The sequence below is a fragment of the Coturnix japonica genome, chromosome 20 (assembly GCF_001577835.2).
Source record: "Coturnix japonica isolate 7356 chromosome 20, Coturnix japonica 2.1, whole genome shotgun sequence".
In the NCBI taxonomy this organism is placed as follows: domain Eukaryota; kingdom Metazoa; phylum Chordata; class Aves; order Galliformes; family Phasianidae; genus Coturnix; species Coturnix japonica.
Window position 1 is genome coordinate 382,480 of NC_029535.1, and position 15,220 is coordinate 397,699.

Sequence of the window (15,220 nt, forward strand, 5' to 3'; positions counted from 1 at the left end):
CGGGGCTGCCGGCTCCGCTCGGGCGCCGCTCCCTCCTTCCTTCGCCTCCTCTCGCTTTGCAAGTTGTATTTTTGGATGGAAAGGGAAGGAGCTCATGGGGGGAGCCCTGCGGGACGCTGCCTGCCCGAACCGTACCCGCACCTGAGCAGAAACTGCGGGAGGAACAGGGGGGAGGAGGGGAAGCGGGGAAGGCGTGGATCCGCCGGTAGCGCGGCGCGGAGAGGTCGGGGCCTGGGAGAAACCTCCATGGGGAGGCTGCCATGTGCCACCGCTGCCTCGGCCGCGGGCAGAACGCACAGCTGCGAGCGACGCGGGCTGCGGCTGCTGGAGAACCGGAATCTGTGCAGAGCCCCCGGTCAGGAGACTGGCGGACACGAACTGAGCGGCAGAGCCGCTGCGCTCCTCGGGAATGATAACAGTCTTATCTGATGAGCGAGGAGGATGGCGACGGTGTGGCCCAGCGAGGAGGGAAGAAAGCGGCTGATTCAGGTTGGCCCTGAAAGATGGATTCCTGTCTCGGTGTCCCCGCCTCGAGCGAACAGTCCTGACATTTTGCCCGGTTTTGGGTCGGGGGGCTGAAACAGCACATCTCTGAAAGAGCTGCTTCGGGAGATTCGTTTGTTTCTTTCTGTTTGGTTGTTGTTTTTGTTTGGGGCTTTTTTATGAGTAAAACCCGTGAACCTGCACACGAAAATAGTTCGCAGGTTTGCTGGTATTTAAGCAGCTCTGCCCAAAGGGGATGAGATGCCTTTGGGAGCCCAGCTGGCCGCACTGAAGCGGACCGGACCCATCGCCGGCGCTGAGCACTGCGGGTTCTGGAAACCCGGCCGGCAGCTGCGGGCGGCTCTGGAGGCGGTGCGACTGAAGGGGAAAAGCTCGAAGGACCCGATTCGGTCCCAGGAGCTGCTGCTCGGCTCCGTGTAACCAGCGCTCCCACTGCACGTGTGCCCTTAGCTCCTCTTTCGCTCAGTTTAAATCAAGCTGCTGTAGCAAACCCCATTCCTTGCTGTCGGACTCTCAGGTGCCCTTCTCTGAACTCTCATCGAGGCGATGGCCAGACACTACTCTCCCTTAATCCACATTTTTCCCCTCCTAATTCCGAGCATGTGATTGTTTCTTCTTTCTTTCTGTATTTCAGCAGCAGTTGAGCTCCTCCTTCCCAGCGGCCGCTCGTTCCCTCGTGCAGCGCGCTTTGACACACACCTGCAGCCGCGCAGCCCCGCGGAACTCCGCACGGCGCGACCCCGGCGCTGCAGCTCTGCGGGATGAGCAGCCGGAGCCGGGGACGGGCACCCGAGGAGCCGGGGACGGGCACCCGAGGAGCCGGGGAAGGGCTGACACGGAGCGGCTGCAGGGAGCTGAGACCGCCCTGCGAGCGCGGGACTACGAGGTTCCTTAAATGCCCGCAGCCCCGCAGCTGTCGGCGGGGCCGCATCCTCCGCAGCACAAACCCGCAGCCCGTACCGCGCGTGCCGTGCCGCATCCAAACGTCTCCCCGCACCCATCCCTCTGCCCATCCTGAAGTGCAGCTCTCATCGGCAAAGGCGGTCAATGGTGTTTAAGCTGATTTTGCGGATGGGTCAGGAATTATTTGGCTTCAATACCAAATTAATTGCTTCCGGGAGGAGCTGCAGCAGGGCAGCGAGGAGGGGGCGAGCTGGGGCACGAGCAGCCCTAATCCAAACCCCAAGCCCAGGGCTGCACCGGGCAGGGAGGAAGCACAGAACACACCGCTGTCACACCCATCAGACTTTATAGGCTGCTTCAGCTTTCTGAATCCCTTATATCACAGGCTCTAAAGCCATAAAACAGCCAAAGAGGAGGAAACAAAGTGTTCTTTTCTTTCTTTCTTTCCTAAAGGAAGGGAGTGTGGGAGGAAAGGGGAGAGCTTCTTTCTGTGTTAGGTCCTCTGGGAGAGGGATTGCACTGCTTTGAGCCAGCCAGAACCCCCCCGGCCAGCACTCCCCGGGCTTCCCGCCCCCGTCCGGACCCTCCTGCTGAGCGGGGTGAGAAGCAGCGCGTGGGGGGGAGCCTGGCCGGGATCCCGGGGCAATGGGAGAGGGCAGGAGGGCACGCGATGGAAGCACCAGCACGGAGCAGGGCGCCGTCCCGGCCAGGGGGAGCCTGCAGTGGGGCTGGGCAGTGAGAGGGAGGGGCGCGGGTGGCACATGCGGGAGGCAGGGGGCAGCTCTCGGCTCTAATCGTCCTTGTCCTTGGCTCCGTGCTTCAGGATGCGGGTGAACTCCACGTAGTTGAAGTTGCCCTTCTTGTCGATGGGCGCCTCCCGGTACATCTCGTCCACCTCCTCGTCAGTGAACCTGTCCCCCATGGTGGTCAGCAGTTCACGCAGATGGTCCTCGTGAATGAACCCTGTGGGGATGGCAGGGACAGCATCGGCATGTGAGAGCAGCGTGAGTGGGGACCCCCTCACTGCCCTGCTCCCGGCCCTGCCCACGGCCTCGGAGCTGCCCACAGTGCTCCCCAGCTGTACCTGTTGCTTCTTCGTCAAAGCAAGCAAAAGCATTCCTGATGACATCTTCTGGATCAGTGCCGTTCAGCTTCTCACCAAACATTGTGAGGAACATGGTGAAGTTGATGGGGCCCGGAGCCTCATTCATCATGGCATCCAGGTATTCATCCGTTGGGTTCTTTCCTGCCGGACACAGGCAGTGTGTGGGTCCCATTCCCAAGCCCAGCCCCGTGCCCATCCTGCCTGCAGAACTCAGCTATGACAGACCCTCAAAGATTCTGCCATTTTTTTTAGGCATTACCTGCCCAAACGGTGCTTGAGCTGATGACAGCTACCTCAGGCTGCCCTGGGAATGGACCCCTGCTGCTGACACACCAGACCGGGATGGAGCTCACTGCCTTCCCCAGGGCTGCAGGGCAGCACCCTGACAGCCTCCAGTGCTGCATGCCCTGCCAGGCACCAACTGCCACAGGAGGTGTGTATGGGGACTCCTTCATTCATGTGCCATGAACACAGGGATGGGTTTCCACAGCATCCACTGCTCCTGCTCAGTCTCTCTCCATGTCACTGTGTCCCAAGCATGGCTCCCAGTAGAGCACTAAGGTTCTGCCAACCACAGCCCTGATGCACTCAGTGCATGACCCTCTTGTGTTTTCTTTCCCAGGCGGGACCTTCAGAACAGGTCCAGCCACCAGATCAATGATTGACAGATCTCCCAGCATGGCAAGGGGCCAAGAGAGGGGCAGTGGAGGGGCAGGCTCTGGGTGAGCAGTATGGCTGCACGGCTGGACTCAATCTCATCCCCAAGAGCCCCTGTGCCAAGCAGTGCTGAGTCAGAGCACCTGGGAAGTGCACATCTTCCCCAAGCAGTCAGCCTACTCTACGGGCTCAGTGCTGTCACCGGTCCCACCAGCACCCACCTGCTGTAGCCCCCTACTATCACAGAGACCTCAAGCACCCTCAGCTCGAAGCCATCTCCCATGTGGGACCCTGTGGCCAGCAAGAAGCTGCATCCTGCTCCATCCCTTGTGGAGGAGCCTGCGGGTGCTGGGTTGGGAGCCCCCTCCCTGCACTGACCCAGCCATGCGATCTGGCACGGGACAGGTCTGTCCAGTCACACAGGCTGTGAGCAATGAAAGGGCTTTGTCCTGGTGACATGTTGGGGTGGCAGCACTCCAGCCCCCAGCTGCTGCTTGTGCAGAGCTGCTCCAGCAGAGGCAGTGACCTGTCCTTACTGGTGAATGCAGCTGGAGGAGCAACAGAACCTCGGGCACCTCCTCAAGCACACTTTCAAGGCCAAGCAGTGCACCAGAGGATGTCTCTCCTGTTTTTGCAGAACCAAACTGGCCCAAAGCAGGAACACTGTGCCCCAGTGCCACCCCAGCAATGGGCTCACTGCACGGTGACCAGGACCCCTCACCAATCGCTGTCCCTGTGGCCCACAAGCAGCTGCCTAAGGAGGTGAGAGGGGAAATGGGACTGGGGGATGTGGGCGGACCGGGGGAGGGTGTCCTCACCCATGGAGGCCAGCATGTCGTGCAAGTCCTCCTTGTCAATGAAGCCATCCCTGTTCTGATCAATCATGTTGAAGGCCTCCTTGAATTCCTGAATCTGGGACTGATCAAACATGGCAAACACGTTGGACGTGGCGCGCTGAGGGCGCTTCTTGGTGGTCTTGGCCTTGGCACGTTTGCTGGACATGTTGGCAGCTGTGGTGGTACCTGCAGGCAGGGCAGGGCTGTCATCAGGGAGCAGGGGACATAGCTTCCCTGTGCTGCTGCACAAACGCTGCTCACCAGCACTATCACTCGGTTTCATGGCAGTCACCGAGTTTGGCCATAGTGGCATAATGTGGTCGCAGGGTGGGACGTGGGCACAGGGCAGACCCGGGCTCTGCTGAGCTCCCTGCCTTCCCAGCTCGTTGCAGGGCCGTCCCCACGCCCACCCCCTCCGCCCCCAGACCTACTTGCTGCAAGGCTGCACCCTCCGCCCCAAACCCAGCTCCACCAGTGGTGCCTCCCAGGTGCCACCTCGGGTATTGACGCAGCCCCCCCACGCCACGGCTGCCCCTCGCTGGGTGAACGCGATCACTCCTTTCTTGTGCTGGAGTAGACCCCGCCTCTCAGGGCCGAGGCTCTGCCGGTGCCCGGGGTTATCGCTGTGGGCACATTCTTCGCGTGCCGCAGCCTCCCCGCCCCCTCCGCCCCGCTCCAAGCCGCCCGCACCCGGCTGTGTCCATTGAAGAGTCCCAGGGGGTGGTGGGGAGTGAAGGCACCGCCGGGGAGTGCTGGGGAGCGGGCATGGAACGGCGGGCAGAGGAACGAGTAGTTGGTACATATAAAGAGTGGAAGGAGACGAGAAGAGCCAGGCAGGGGGCAGGGAGGGGTCAGCAGTAAGAGCTCTGCCACCGGACGGACGGATGGACAGCGCCCAGCGGGCTCAGCCGGGGCAGACCGTGTCCCAGTGGGGATGGCATTGAAGACGGCCGCAGCCTTGAGGTGGGGCGAGCAGACAGCTCCGGGATGAGCAGGTGTTACCAAAACCCCTTCAGAGCCTTCCAGCTATTGTTTGGTGCCCTCCAGGCCAGGTCAGTGTCTGATAGACCCGCACTGTGGGCACCGGGGCCCATTCCCAGTCCTTACAAAGGGCCCTGCAGCATTGCCCACCACCCGCACTGCCCAGCAAGAGGATGCTTAGGGCTCTGTCAAATCCTGAAGAGCGAAGATGAGCAAAGCTGCCACCAGAGACAGCTGACACAGGGACCTTCCTGACATCAGCTGCCACTCAGCACAGCGCTGAGAGAGAACCTGGCTGAGGTCAACCCACTGCCACGGCACTGCCCAGATCCTTGTGCTTCCACCACGGCCACTGCTTCACAGGCAGCCCCATAACTCAGCTTCCCAATAGGGACAGAGAGTCCCTGCCTGCTGCAGGATGGGGAGCAGTGCTAACAGACTGTGAATGAGTTCCTCAGCGGAGAGGAGCAGAGTGTGCACCCAGTGCCTGGTGGCAGTGCCATCTCTGGGCTCTGCCTGCTCTGGCAGGGGACACAGAGCAGTTGAGGGCCACATCACACTGCATTAAGCAGTGCAAAGCAACAACAGCACTGTGCTGTGTGCCAGAAGAACCCCCTGCCTGACCCCACCTGCCCATGGCCCTCCCAGCAGCAGCGGCACCAGGCTGTGTGAGGTTGCTCAGGTGACCCACCACCCCGCTCTGCTGTGCCAGGGCAGACTCAGCAATAAAAGCTCTGCAGCAGAACATGGCGCAGCCAGCACTGTGCCTCCCAGCCAGAGAGCAACGAGCAGAGCTATTAGCAGAAGAAATAAGCAGGAGTTTTGCTCTCATCACATGCATTAATACAACCCAAATATTTATGCTGCCCCAGCTGTGACCAGCCAGCAAGAGCACAGCTTGGCATGAGGCCCCTGCGATGGTTCTTGCTGCAGGGACTAAGTGTGATTTGGGCAGCACGTGTTTTTTTCTGTTAAATTCCACTGATTAAAAAAAAAAAACCAAACAAAAACAAAAACAAAAAAACAACTCCCTGGGAAGGTGTTTGGTCCCAGGGAGCAGCTCAGTTCCTGAGTATTTCATTTCTGCTTCTTGGAGCTGCCTGTGGCTCAGAAGGAGACTCTGAGGCTGGGTGCAGAGAAGGCGCCTCTGTCTGGAGTAGCGCTGTGCAGCTGACCCAGGAAGTGTACACCCTACTGGAGGGTCCGATGGCAGCTCTGCACCATGCAGCCCCAGGGTCAGGCTGTGAGATGCTGGCTGCTCAGAAAACCCAGTGCCAGAACAGTCTGGGCAGTGCTGGGCTTTAACACCCTGCATGCTGCAGGGCTGTGCGTCCAGCTTTTCTGCAGCAAGAGGAAAAGCCACAGTGATGGGCCCTGCTCCAGTGAAAGGCCCACTCCAGGACTGCACTTGCCCAGGACCTGCCCATCCCCAGCAGTGGAACCACAGAGCTCAGCGCTGCCATGAAAGCAGCCACCAGCTCACCTTTGCCCTTCTGCCTCCTGCATCACAGGGCTCACACCTTCCCCTCTAAAGAGGCAGCCCCACACAGCCGCAGGCCTGGCTTGAAAAGTTATGATAGAAAATAGCTGCAGTTTTAAAGAGAAAGAGCAAAGACGGGCTGTTATCAGTAAAATAAGCCACCATATGTTTCCTCATTGGTAAAAAGCAAGTGGCTTCACCCCAGTGCAGTTCCTGGCCTTGCTGGGGGGGCAGACAAGGTGAAGGGGCATCCCCATGCTGCCAGGGCACGAGACCCTTCCCAGCCCCTCCTGCCCAACACCAGATCTCATGTATCACTTCAGCCTTTTGTCCCAACTAAAAAATAATAAACCAGAAGAGCTGCTGCTGGGTGAGCAGCTGCAGGGGCTCCTGGATGGCCTGGCTGGCATGAAGCAGGTGCCTTGACATGTAGGGGACACAGGGACCTCAGCCTTCCAGCTGCAGTGTGGCTCAGTGTGGTGCAAATACGATGCTGGGTACTCCTGTGCTGCAAAGGGTGGCTCCTTCAAGGCTGGGTATACAACTGCAGGGAGTGCTGCATGGCTCTGCCACCGTGCAGGGCTGCTTGTGGGAGGGAAGGACATCGTCTGCACAACACCCCAGCACTCAGACACAGAGCACACATCTTCTGGGTGCTCTGGGCTGTGTAGGGCAGGGGAAGGGCAATTCAAACAGCCTGCACTGCTCCCGAGTACAGCCCCGTGGGGATAAACAATGGCCCCTTTGAGAGTCTGTTTCAAGCAGCAACAAGTCAGAACACACAGCCTTTACTGAAAGGTGAGTGTGCTGGAAGCTGAGCTGCCCATTCTTCCCTGCTGCTAGAACAGGATGCCCCAGCCCCAGTCCTTGCTGCACACACAAGATGTTCAACCACGCAGAAACTGTCTGCATGTGGAACCACACCACCCACAGCCCTTCTGCCATGCCCAGGGGTGGGAGCAGAGGGCACCCCAGCAGCGCAGGGCAGGAAGGCTGCGCAGCCCCACACCCTGCCGTCTTCCCAGGGCATGGAGGAGCTCACCTTGTGCGGGGAATCCGGCCTCAGAGCGTTGGGGGGAGGCGACGGCAAACTCCTCCTACAGCAGCGCAGAGCCTGCCAGTGACGAGGGAAAAAATTCAAGTGACTGAAGAAACCGACCATCTTTGGTAAGCAGCAACGGTTGTTGACACTTCAGGATGTTCCGCTCCAAAGAATGCTGCCCCAGCCGCTGCTTTCCCCATGCCTAAGAACCTCCCTGGCTTTTATCACGTCCGTAACATTTTGTACCAAAAAGGCATGTGGGGAGTGGAACGGGGGAAATCAAGGGGACCTAAAGTCTTAATGGGCAAAAAAGTTCCCCCGCCTCTGAGGAAAAAGAGCTAAATAAAGCTTTTTTGCCTTCCAACAGCTCATTGCCTGGAATAAGTTCCTCTGCGTCCCGTGGGAGATCTCCGGAGCATCACGCGTACATCTGGTTTGGGCTCCGGCCGTCAGTAAGACCCGGGGGAAAGCAGACGCTGCGGGCAGGAACGAACAGCGCCCGGTGACAGCGCCGGATGGTCCCGGCCGAGGCCACTGCAGCCGCCGAGAGCTGCGCTCGGGACGGCTCCTCGCCTCCCCCCGGGGGACAACTCTGCGGGACGGGGACGGAGCGGCGCTCCTCTCCCGTGAGGGGCGCGGGGCTCCCCCTGCAGCATCGTCGTCCCCCCCCCCTTCCCCAGGCTGCAGCATCTCGGCAGTGCCCCCGGTTGTGGGTTGTGCCCCGCCGCCCCCTCCCGAGCTGCCCCCGGGGCTGCCTCGCATCCCTCCCGCCCGCTCCGTCGGGGTCGCCCGGCTCCCTCTCGCCCCGCAGCCCGCAGAGCTCTCACCTGGGCCGGAGTGCGGCAGTCGCTGCTCTGCGCTCCCGGCCGGCGGCGCGGCCCTAGGCTCGGGCTGGGGTCGGGGCGGTGCCGGACCCCTCGTCCCGCCCCTCCCGGCCCGGCTCGGCCCATACAAGGCAGAAGAATGCGGCGGGGCCGGGGCGGCGGGGCGCGCTGTCGGCCGTATAGAGAAGGAAGGACGGCCGGGAGGCCCCAGTGTGGCCGGCGTCCCGGGAGATGGACGTGGGTCGCTCGGGGGTGACCCCAGCCCAAGGCTCGTGGGGGCCTCGACGGCGACCCGGGGGGATTTGCCTTGGGTCTCCGTGGCCAGAACTCAGCCTGCAGAGGGATGAGGGGGACGAAGAGCTGACTTGAGTTGTGGTTTACATCGAGCTGCAGCCCTCACCCTCCCAGTAGGAATCGCCGCCCTGGGGCTGCCCGGCTGTGGGGCTGTGCAGAGTCTGTGCCGAGCCTGAGCTCCACGTGGGGCCTTCCTGAAACAGTTTGCCTTTTAAAGAAAAGAAAGGAATGAAAAAGGAAAGAACGTATCTTAGGAGGCAGAGAGCGGAGCTGCAGCCCCGTGCTGCTCCCACGTGTCTGCACTGAGCACAGAGGTTTGTGCAGCACCTGGCAGCCCCAACTCCCAGCAGCCGTTGTGCTCCAGGAGCCGCAGTGAATGTGGCAGCTCCTCACACGCTGTGCAGTTGGATGCACACGAAGGGCTGCAGCTGGGATGCCCGGCACACGCTCCTCTCCCTCCCTTCCACCCTTTCCCACCTTACCTTCTCACATTGCCACCAGCTCCTTGTACATCCTCCTCCCCTGCCAAAGTGTGTCCCTCTGCAGGGAGCCTGTTCCTACCTCCACATCTTCTTCTCTCACCTTTCTTCTGCCTCTTCCTTGCTCTTTCCTGCTAGAATTTCACTCTGTTTTCTCTCTGGGGGCAGTGGGTCACAGGATGGAGCTGGGGTGAAACCAGGCAGTCTTTTAACATGTCAGTTTTAGATCAGCTCCCCAATCCAAGTGACCCATCATCACACAAACGCTTCCATCCCTGCAAAGTGGCATCAAGCAGGAGCACGGAGCCAGAGACACTGAGACTCCTTGCAAACCAAGGACACAGACCAAAGTCCTGCTGTCAGACATGGCCCCCACTGTGCTCAGTGCCCTCTCATTGAAGGGTGAAGGCCCAAACGCCTGAGGAGCCTCAGGGAAGCAGAGCAGCCCTCGGCAAGGGACTGTGTCACGGTAGGTTTCACATGTGAAGGTTCCTATGGGAGATACAGCATAGATACAGATACAGCACGAGTCCCCTTCCGTCACACATCAGCCTCATATAACGCAATGTGAGTCCAGTGACTCGGACCGGCCTCTTCAGCTGGTGGCAAAAGCCCCAGAGCGCACAGCCAGAGGCTGGCTCAGCTGGGGCGGTGCTGGGACCCACAGGTACCGTGTAAAATGGGCACTGGGATGACACGGCAGCAGCTGGAAGGGATGAGCGCCGTGGGACGGCGCAGCTCAGCGGGATGCTGCACAGTCAGCAGCGAGTTGGGCGCTATTGCAGCGCTGTGTCCGCCAGCAGCAAACAGCCACGATCCCGGGATGCCCGCTGCTCCGCGGTGCCGCAGTTGGCTGCCGGGCGGCATCCAGCCCGCACAGCTCCACACGCTCCGCCGGGAAGGAGCCCTGGAGCGTCCCGCCCGCCCCGCAGGGCTCATCAGAAGGCCCCGCGCACGGCTCGAAGCGCCGCCGGGTCCGCGATCGCCGCCGGTTCCCAGCCGGACCGCCGCTTCGGTTCCGGCCCTCCCGCTCACGCCGCGCCCCGATGCGAAGCCCCGCCCCGCCCCTTTTGACCCCTCTCTCTCGCCGTAGGAGGGCGGGGCGCCCGCTGTGGTCACGCGCCACCCGGCGGAGCGCTGATTGGCGGTTGCCCGGCGCGGGTGAGTGACGGCGCGGCGGCCGCTTCCGGGTCCGTGCGGGGCCGCGGTGCGGGACGATGAGCGGCGCGCGGCGCAGGGAGGAGCCGCCGCACGCGCAGCAGCACGCGGTGCCCGACGGCGGCGGGGCCGGACCGCGCGGCTCCGTGTGGGGCAAAGCGCTGCGCAGCGACTCCGCGTGGCACGACAAGGTGCGGCCGGGCCCGGCGGGCGGGGGCGGCTCCGGGGCAGCGCCGCTGGGCTCCGCCGTCCCGCCAACACCGGGATCCGGCTCCGCGCTGTTGGGGACGGCGGTTCCGCGGAGGCCGCGCAGCCGGCATTGCATTCATTGCGTTGCATTCATTGCATTACATTGCATTCATTGCATTGCGTTGCGTTGCATTCATTGCGTTGCATTCATTGCGTTGCATTCATTGCGTTGCATTCATTGCGTTGCATTCATTGCGTTGCATTCATTGCATTGCGTTGCGTTGCATTCATTGCGTTGCATTCATTGCGTTGCATTGCCCGCGTGCTGCCCCGTTGCGCTGCCGGGAGCGGCCGTGGGCGCTGTGAGCCGCTGCCGCCGGTCACGGAGCGGCCTGTACCGGCTGGAGGCACCGTGCCGGGCTCAGCCGCTGTGTGATCATAAACAACACAAGGCGCCTTTTGCTTTCCCCCCGCAGGACGAGTTCTTGGACGTCATCTACTGGTTCCGACAGATCATCGCGGTCATCCTGGGAGTCATCTGGGGGGTGGTGCCTCTGAAGGGCTTCGTGGGGATCGCAATGTAAGGCTCCTTCCTTTCCTGCCTCACAACCTTTCCACGTTTGGATTTGGCTTCTTGTCTGTTTGCAGCCTGTGCTGTAAATGCAGCCGGGTGCCAGCCCTGTGTCTGCATTGCGTCCTGAACCCAGCACTGTGTCCCAGGCTGCTGTATGTCAGGGAGCTCAAACAAGCTGTAACAGCTCCATCAGCCCCTTTCTCTCCTTTCTCCCTCCTCAAGCTAACACTTTCTTTTTTATTTATCATTAATAAAGAAGGCAGGGCTGGCAGGAGCACATAAAAGGCTCAGCTGACTTGTGAAGGGTCCTATTTGTGTTTGTGTAAATGGGCACTTCAAAGAAGCAACAGGAAAAGCTGTGTTGGTTCTGGGCAGTCTCTTGTTTGCGAACATCTCGGCTTAATTCAGGCCTCTGTACAAACAGCTCACGGCCCTGGAGCTTTTCTTGAGGAAAATGAAGTGATCTGCTCCATCCGTGGCAAGGAGATGGATGGGGTGTTGTTGTGCCCTCTAAAAAACACTGAACATATGGAAATGCTGTAGGACAGCAGTGCTTTACCAGCAGCTATGTGCAGACAGTTACATCTGAAGTGCTCCTGGCAGTAGATGAGGAGGAGCTGGGAAGCGTTGTTTGTTCTTAGTCATCCATTTGTTCCCAAGGGGCCTTCAGGTGCATGTACCAGCTGTGTGCTACGTGTTAGAAATAAAAACAATGTAGCACTTGGAAAACTAAAAGCAGAAGCTTTTAGAATCGTGCATGCAGTTGCTCTGTGCTCTGTGGTTGAGCAGCTGCTTGCAGTTTGCTGCTGGTCTTTGAACCTGTGCCTCCAAGTGTGGCCCTTCCTACAGCTTTCTTTCCAGGACGTGTACTTGTCACTTGCCAGGTTGTCTCAGCCTGAAGTCAGGGTAATATAAGGCCAAACTGGTCTAAGAACAAATGGGAGGCCACTTTTTTTTTTTGTCTCCATTGTTTTCTAACACTCTTCCCTTTTGTCAGCCTCAAATTCGAGTAATGTGTGCAAGGGAATGGGATTCTGTGTTGGGAGCAGGACTATTGCTGATCTGCAGCAGAAGAAAACTTGCAGGATTTGCAGATCTGATAATTCCAGCTTCTGAGCACTGTCTGCTGAGCCTTAGTTGCTGTACATTATGCCTTGTGAGGTGAACCTCATCCAAATCCAATGTACTGACACGGAGGGGCTCTTGTTAGGAAGACACTGAGCTGCCTGTGTGAAGCTGTAGGGGTAGTGCTCCCTTTTATCCCTTCTCTGCTGATATTTCATATGTTGCTGTGTGGTGTATTGGATGTGCCATGGGAAATGACAGCTCCTAATCTTTCTTCCAGATTCTGCCTGATCAATGCTGGTGTTCTGTACCTCTACTTCAGCAGCTTCCAGCAGATAGATGAGGAAGAGTATGGGGGGACTTGGGAACTAACAAAGGAAGGATTCATGACATCTTTTGCACTGTTTCTGGTAACATCTCTTGCTTTCTATAAGGGGGTTTGTGAATTGTGTTGGTAAACTTTCTGAGGGGTCTGGAAGAAAAGCATGAGAGAGAGATGTGTTAACATTATTTGTTAAGTAGGATTGATGGGAAGCAGGATTACCATCACTCCAAATCGTAGGTCACGATTTGATGTGGTGGTGTTTCTAAATTGCTGCAGGGACTGTGGTGGGACTTATTGTAGCTGTGTTAATGAGTCTGGAAGCCAAGTGAGATGAACAGCACTGTTTGTGATGTGTGGAGATCCCGATGCCTCTCTGATGGACTCTCAGAGCTGGAATTCTGCCCCTATCAGAGGCATGAAGCTTGTTGTCAGTGTTCAAACCCTCTCCAGAGGCACAGAAACAACCTTTCTTCCTTTCTTTACAGGTTGTTTGGATAATCTTCTACACTGCCATCCACTATGATTGACACAGTCTGCAGCTTTTGCCTGTTAAATCAGTCGTCAGTAAATCAAGAAGGTTTTAATAAATCATCACCTTTAGCAGACTGGTGGGAAGGCTGGGAAGTGCCATCGAGTTCCTTTTGATTAGCGTGGAAAAGCCCCACCTCTTCTGCTGGAGAAGCCAGTCCAACTCCGTTTCATATACCCGTTAATTATTGGAACTATTAAAAAGCCATTGGAATTCCTGGAAGTAGTTCAAGACTGTTCCGATTTTCAACTTTCCACAACTCCAGCCAGTAATTGTATCAAACTCCTGAATGCTGAAGATTGAACCCATTAATTTAATGTGCGTATGCCCTGTATTTGGAATCTGTCATGATGTTCTGACATGTCTTCCATTGTTGTCCTTTATGCAGACGGATTTTTAAAAAACAATTGCAAGGCTGCTGGGAGGAAGGCCCTGTGGCGCCAGGAGCTGAGTTCAGTGGCTGCCCTCAACATGTTTTGTAGTAATCAGACCTGATTTGATTAAACAGACTGTGTTGGTACAATTTCTCATAGTTTGTTTTACTCACTGATTAATTTTGTTAATGAACGTTTAATTTAAAAGACGTGTTCTGGAGGCTTGGAAACACCACTGCATATTGCTGGTCTGACTATGACATTGCCAGCGCTTACCTCAGAGCTCAGTGGTCTCGAGGAGCTGTAATTGAGCAGGTGCCCTTGGAATGGTCTCCCTTTGAATTCTACTTCTTCGTTTGGTTTTATAAGTTGTTTTTTTTAGTTCAACTGGCTTCAGCTGTTCTTTGTTAATAAATGCAGGAGACCAACACAATCAAGGCAGCTAATATCTTAAATGTATAACTATGTGAATTGGGCAGATTCAGTAGCATTCGTAGCCTCTGGTTTGTGAGGTGATCTCTGAGTTGGTCACACCACAGCTCGGTTCCTTCCTATCCATGCCCTTTTTATGCTTTGGTGAGGAGTTTCTGCTTTAGAAGTATTTTTAAGGACCTGTATTTCACAAGTACTGACTGAGAGATGCACAGTCCTTGTTTTTTGCCAGAGGACTTTGCAGCCCAGCTGCCACATGATTCTTGTTTTTATAAACGACAGCCCATTTATCCAACAGGAATCCTGACCTAACACTGCCTTGTAGCCAGGAGCCAATGGTTTCAGTGTGCTCTTGGTGGAAGGCTGTGCTGCTTTCTTGGTGGAAGTGCATCACCTCAGTTCTTGCATGTGATTGTGCAAAGCTGGGGATCTAATTGTCCTTGTCCAGCTGCTGAGCTGGGCTCTAGAACTGACCCACCTTTGCAGGTGGCTTTCCCTTAACGGGGATGATGCTGGCTGCACTCAGTGGAGAAAAACACCCCTGGGTAACTTAGGGCCTTGGGATGCTGAGGGAACAGTGCAATAGGAGGCAGCTTCTGCTACGTGTGAGTTGCCAAATTAAGTAAATGGTCTCAAACAAGAACTACATTTGCTCCTCCCCATCCCCAAACTTGCTCAACCTTTCAGTCTGCTTCTTTTTTTCCTCTTCCTTTTTCTTCTGATAGCATTAATTTCCCATGATGATTACATTGCCTGCTACTTCTTAGTCACTCTTTGCTACTGGCATCTGTTTGCAGCAATTGGGAAAATCACTGTATACTTGAAATGCTCTAATAAACGTCACCTGGATAACCAGCTGTGCAGCTTCTGTATCCTCTGGTCTTTGGGGTTTTGCAGAATATTGGAAACTGAGATTCCTTTAAGAGTCTGGATTTTAATAAATATCTTAGACAACAACTCTTTGGGTTTCTTAAGTCTCTTGTGCTGCAGGCTTGACTGCTGTGCTCTCAGGAGAGAGCAGCATTTGTAGTGAAAGTGGTGGCCAATGCTCACATCCACGCTTTAATAAGCAGGGTAATAAAAGCAAGTGTTGCCTCTTGTATGAGCTGTGCTGTCCATTAAAGCCTGGGCGCACTTGCTCTGTGCTCTTGGTTTCTTGCAGGGCTGGTGACTGAACAACAACTGCTGGGAGTCTGTGCTGCCACGGGGCTGCGATGTGGAGAAAAAGCTGAGTTGTGCTGTGGGAGCTGCAACTGTCACGTGTGTGACTCCATAAGCATAAGGCCCCATCCTTGTGTTTTCCCCTTGACTGCTCAGAGGAGGCTGTGCTGCTCTCAGGCTCTGGGAGGCTCACTTGCTTTGGCCCTGTAGGAACGAGGCTTTGGCTCTCATCTACAAGCAGACCCTGGCAGGAAGGAGCATAAGGAAAGTTTTCCTTGTCCTGAGTTCATTCTGAGGAGAGGAGCAAA

The 15,220-nt window shown here is 57.0% G+C and overlaps 2 protein-coding genes across 3 annotated transcripts; one reads left to right on the top strand and one right to left on the bottom strand.

The window, feature by feature from the left end:
• Positions 1-2,022: 2,022 nt before the first annotated feature.
• On the bottom strand, positions 2,023-8,463 carry MYL9 (myosin light chain 9). The gene is made up of 5 exons (XM_015881246.2): positions 8,336-8,463; positions 7,509-7,580; positions 3,988-4,191; positions 2,492-2,653; positions 2,023-2,370 (listed from the first exon to the last, which is right to left on the bottom strand). Exons 3-5 carry the CDS (start codon positions 4,169-4,171, stop codon positions 2,198-2,200), a joined length of 519 nt encoding a protein of 172 aa, XP_015736732.1. The 5' UTR covers positions 4,172-4,191; positions 7,509-7,580; positions 8,336-8,463; the 3' UTR covers positions 2,023-2,197.
• A 1,811-nt stretch (positions 8,464-10,274) lies between these two features.
• On the top strand, positions 10,275-14,607 carry RAB5IF (RAB5 interacting factor). Of its 2 annotated transcripts, XM_015881245.1 has the most exons (4): positions 10,278-10,454; positions 10,929-11,032; positions 12,372-12,501; positions 12,902-14,607. In XM_015881245.1, exons 1-4 carry the CDS (start codon positions 10,323-10,325, stop codon positions 12,941-12,943), a joined length of 408 nt encoding a protein of 135 aa, XP_015736731.1. In that variant the 5' UTR covers positions 10,278-10,322; the 3' UTR covers positions 12,944-14,607. The 2 variants fall into 2 exon arrangements, with proteins under 2 accessions (XP_032304483.1, XP_015736731.1); XM_032448592.1 differs by lacking the exon at positions 12,902-14,607 and having other exon boundaries at positions 10,275-10,454; positions 12,372-12,564.
• Positions 14,608-15,220: the final 613 nt, after the last annotated feature.

Bases quoted from the DNA above. Each gene is read 5' to 3' on its own strand.
- MYL9 (XM_015881246.2), bottom strand. From the start codon at position 4,171: ATGTCCAGCAAACGTGCCAAGGCCAAGACCACCAAGAAGCGCCCTCAG. The intron at 2,654-3,987 runs GTGAGGACACCC...TGTGTCCGGCAG, and splicing joins CGACATGCTGGCCTCCATGG to GAAAGAACCCAACGGATGAA. The intron at 2,371-2,491 runs GTACAGCTGGGG...CCATCCCCACAG, and splicing joins CTTTGACGAAGAAGCAACAG to GGTTCATTCACGAGGACCAT.
- RAB5IF (XM_032448592.1), top strand. From the start codon at position 10,323: ATGAGCGGCGCGCGGCGCAGGGAGGAGCCGCCGCACGCGCAGCAGCAC. The intron at 10,455-10,928 runs GTGCGGCCGGGC...TTCCCCCCGCAG, and splicing joins ACTCCGCGTGGCACGACAAG to GACGAGTTCTTGGACGTCAT. The intron at 11,033-12,371 runs GTAAGGCTCCTT...TCTTTCTTCCAG, and splicing joins GGCTTCGTGGGGATCGCAAT to ATTCTGCCTGATCAATGCTG.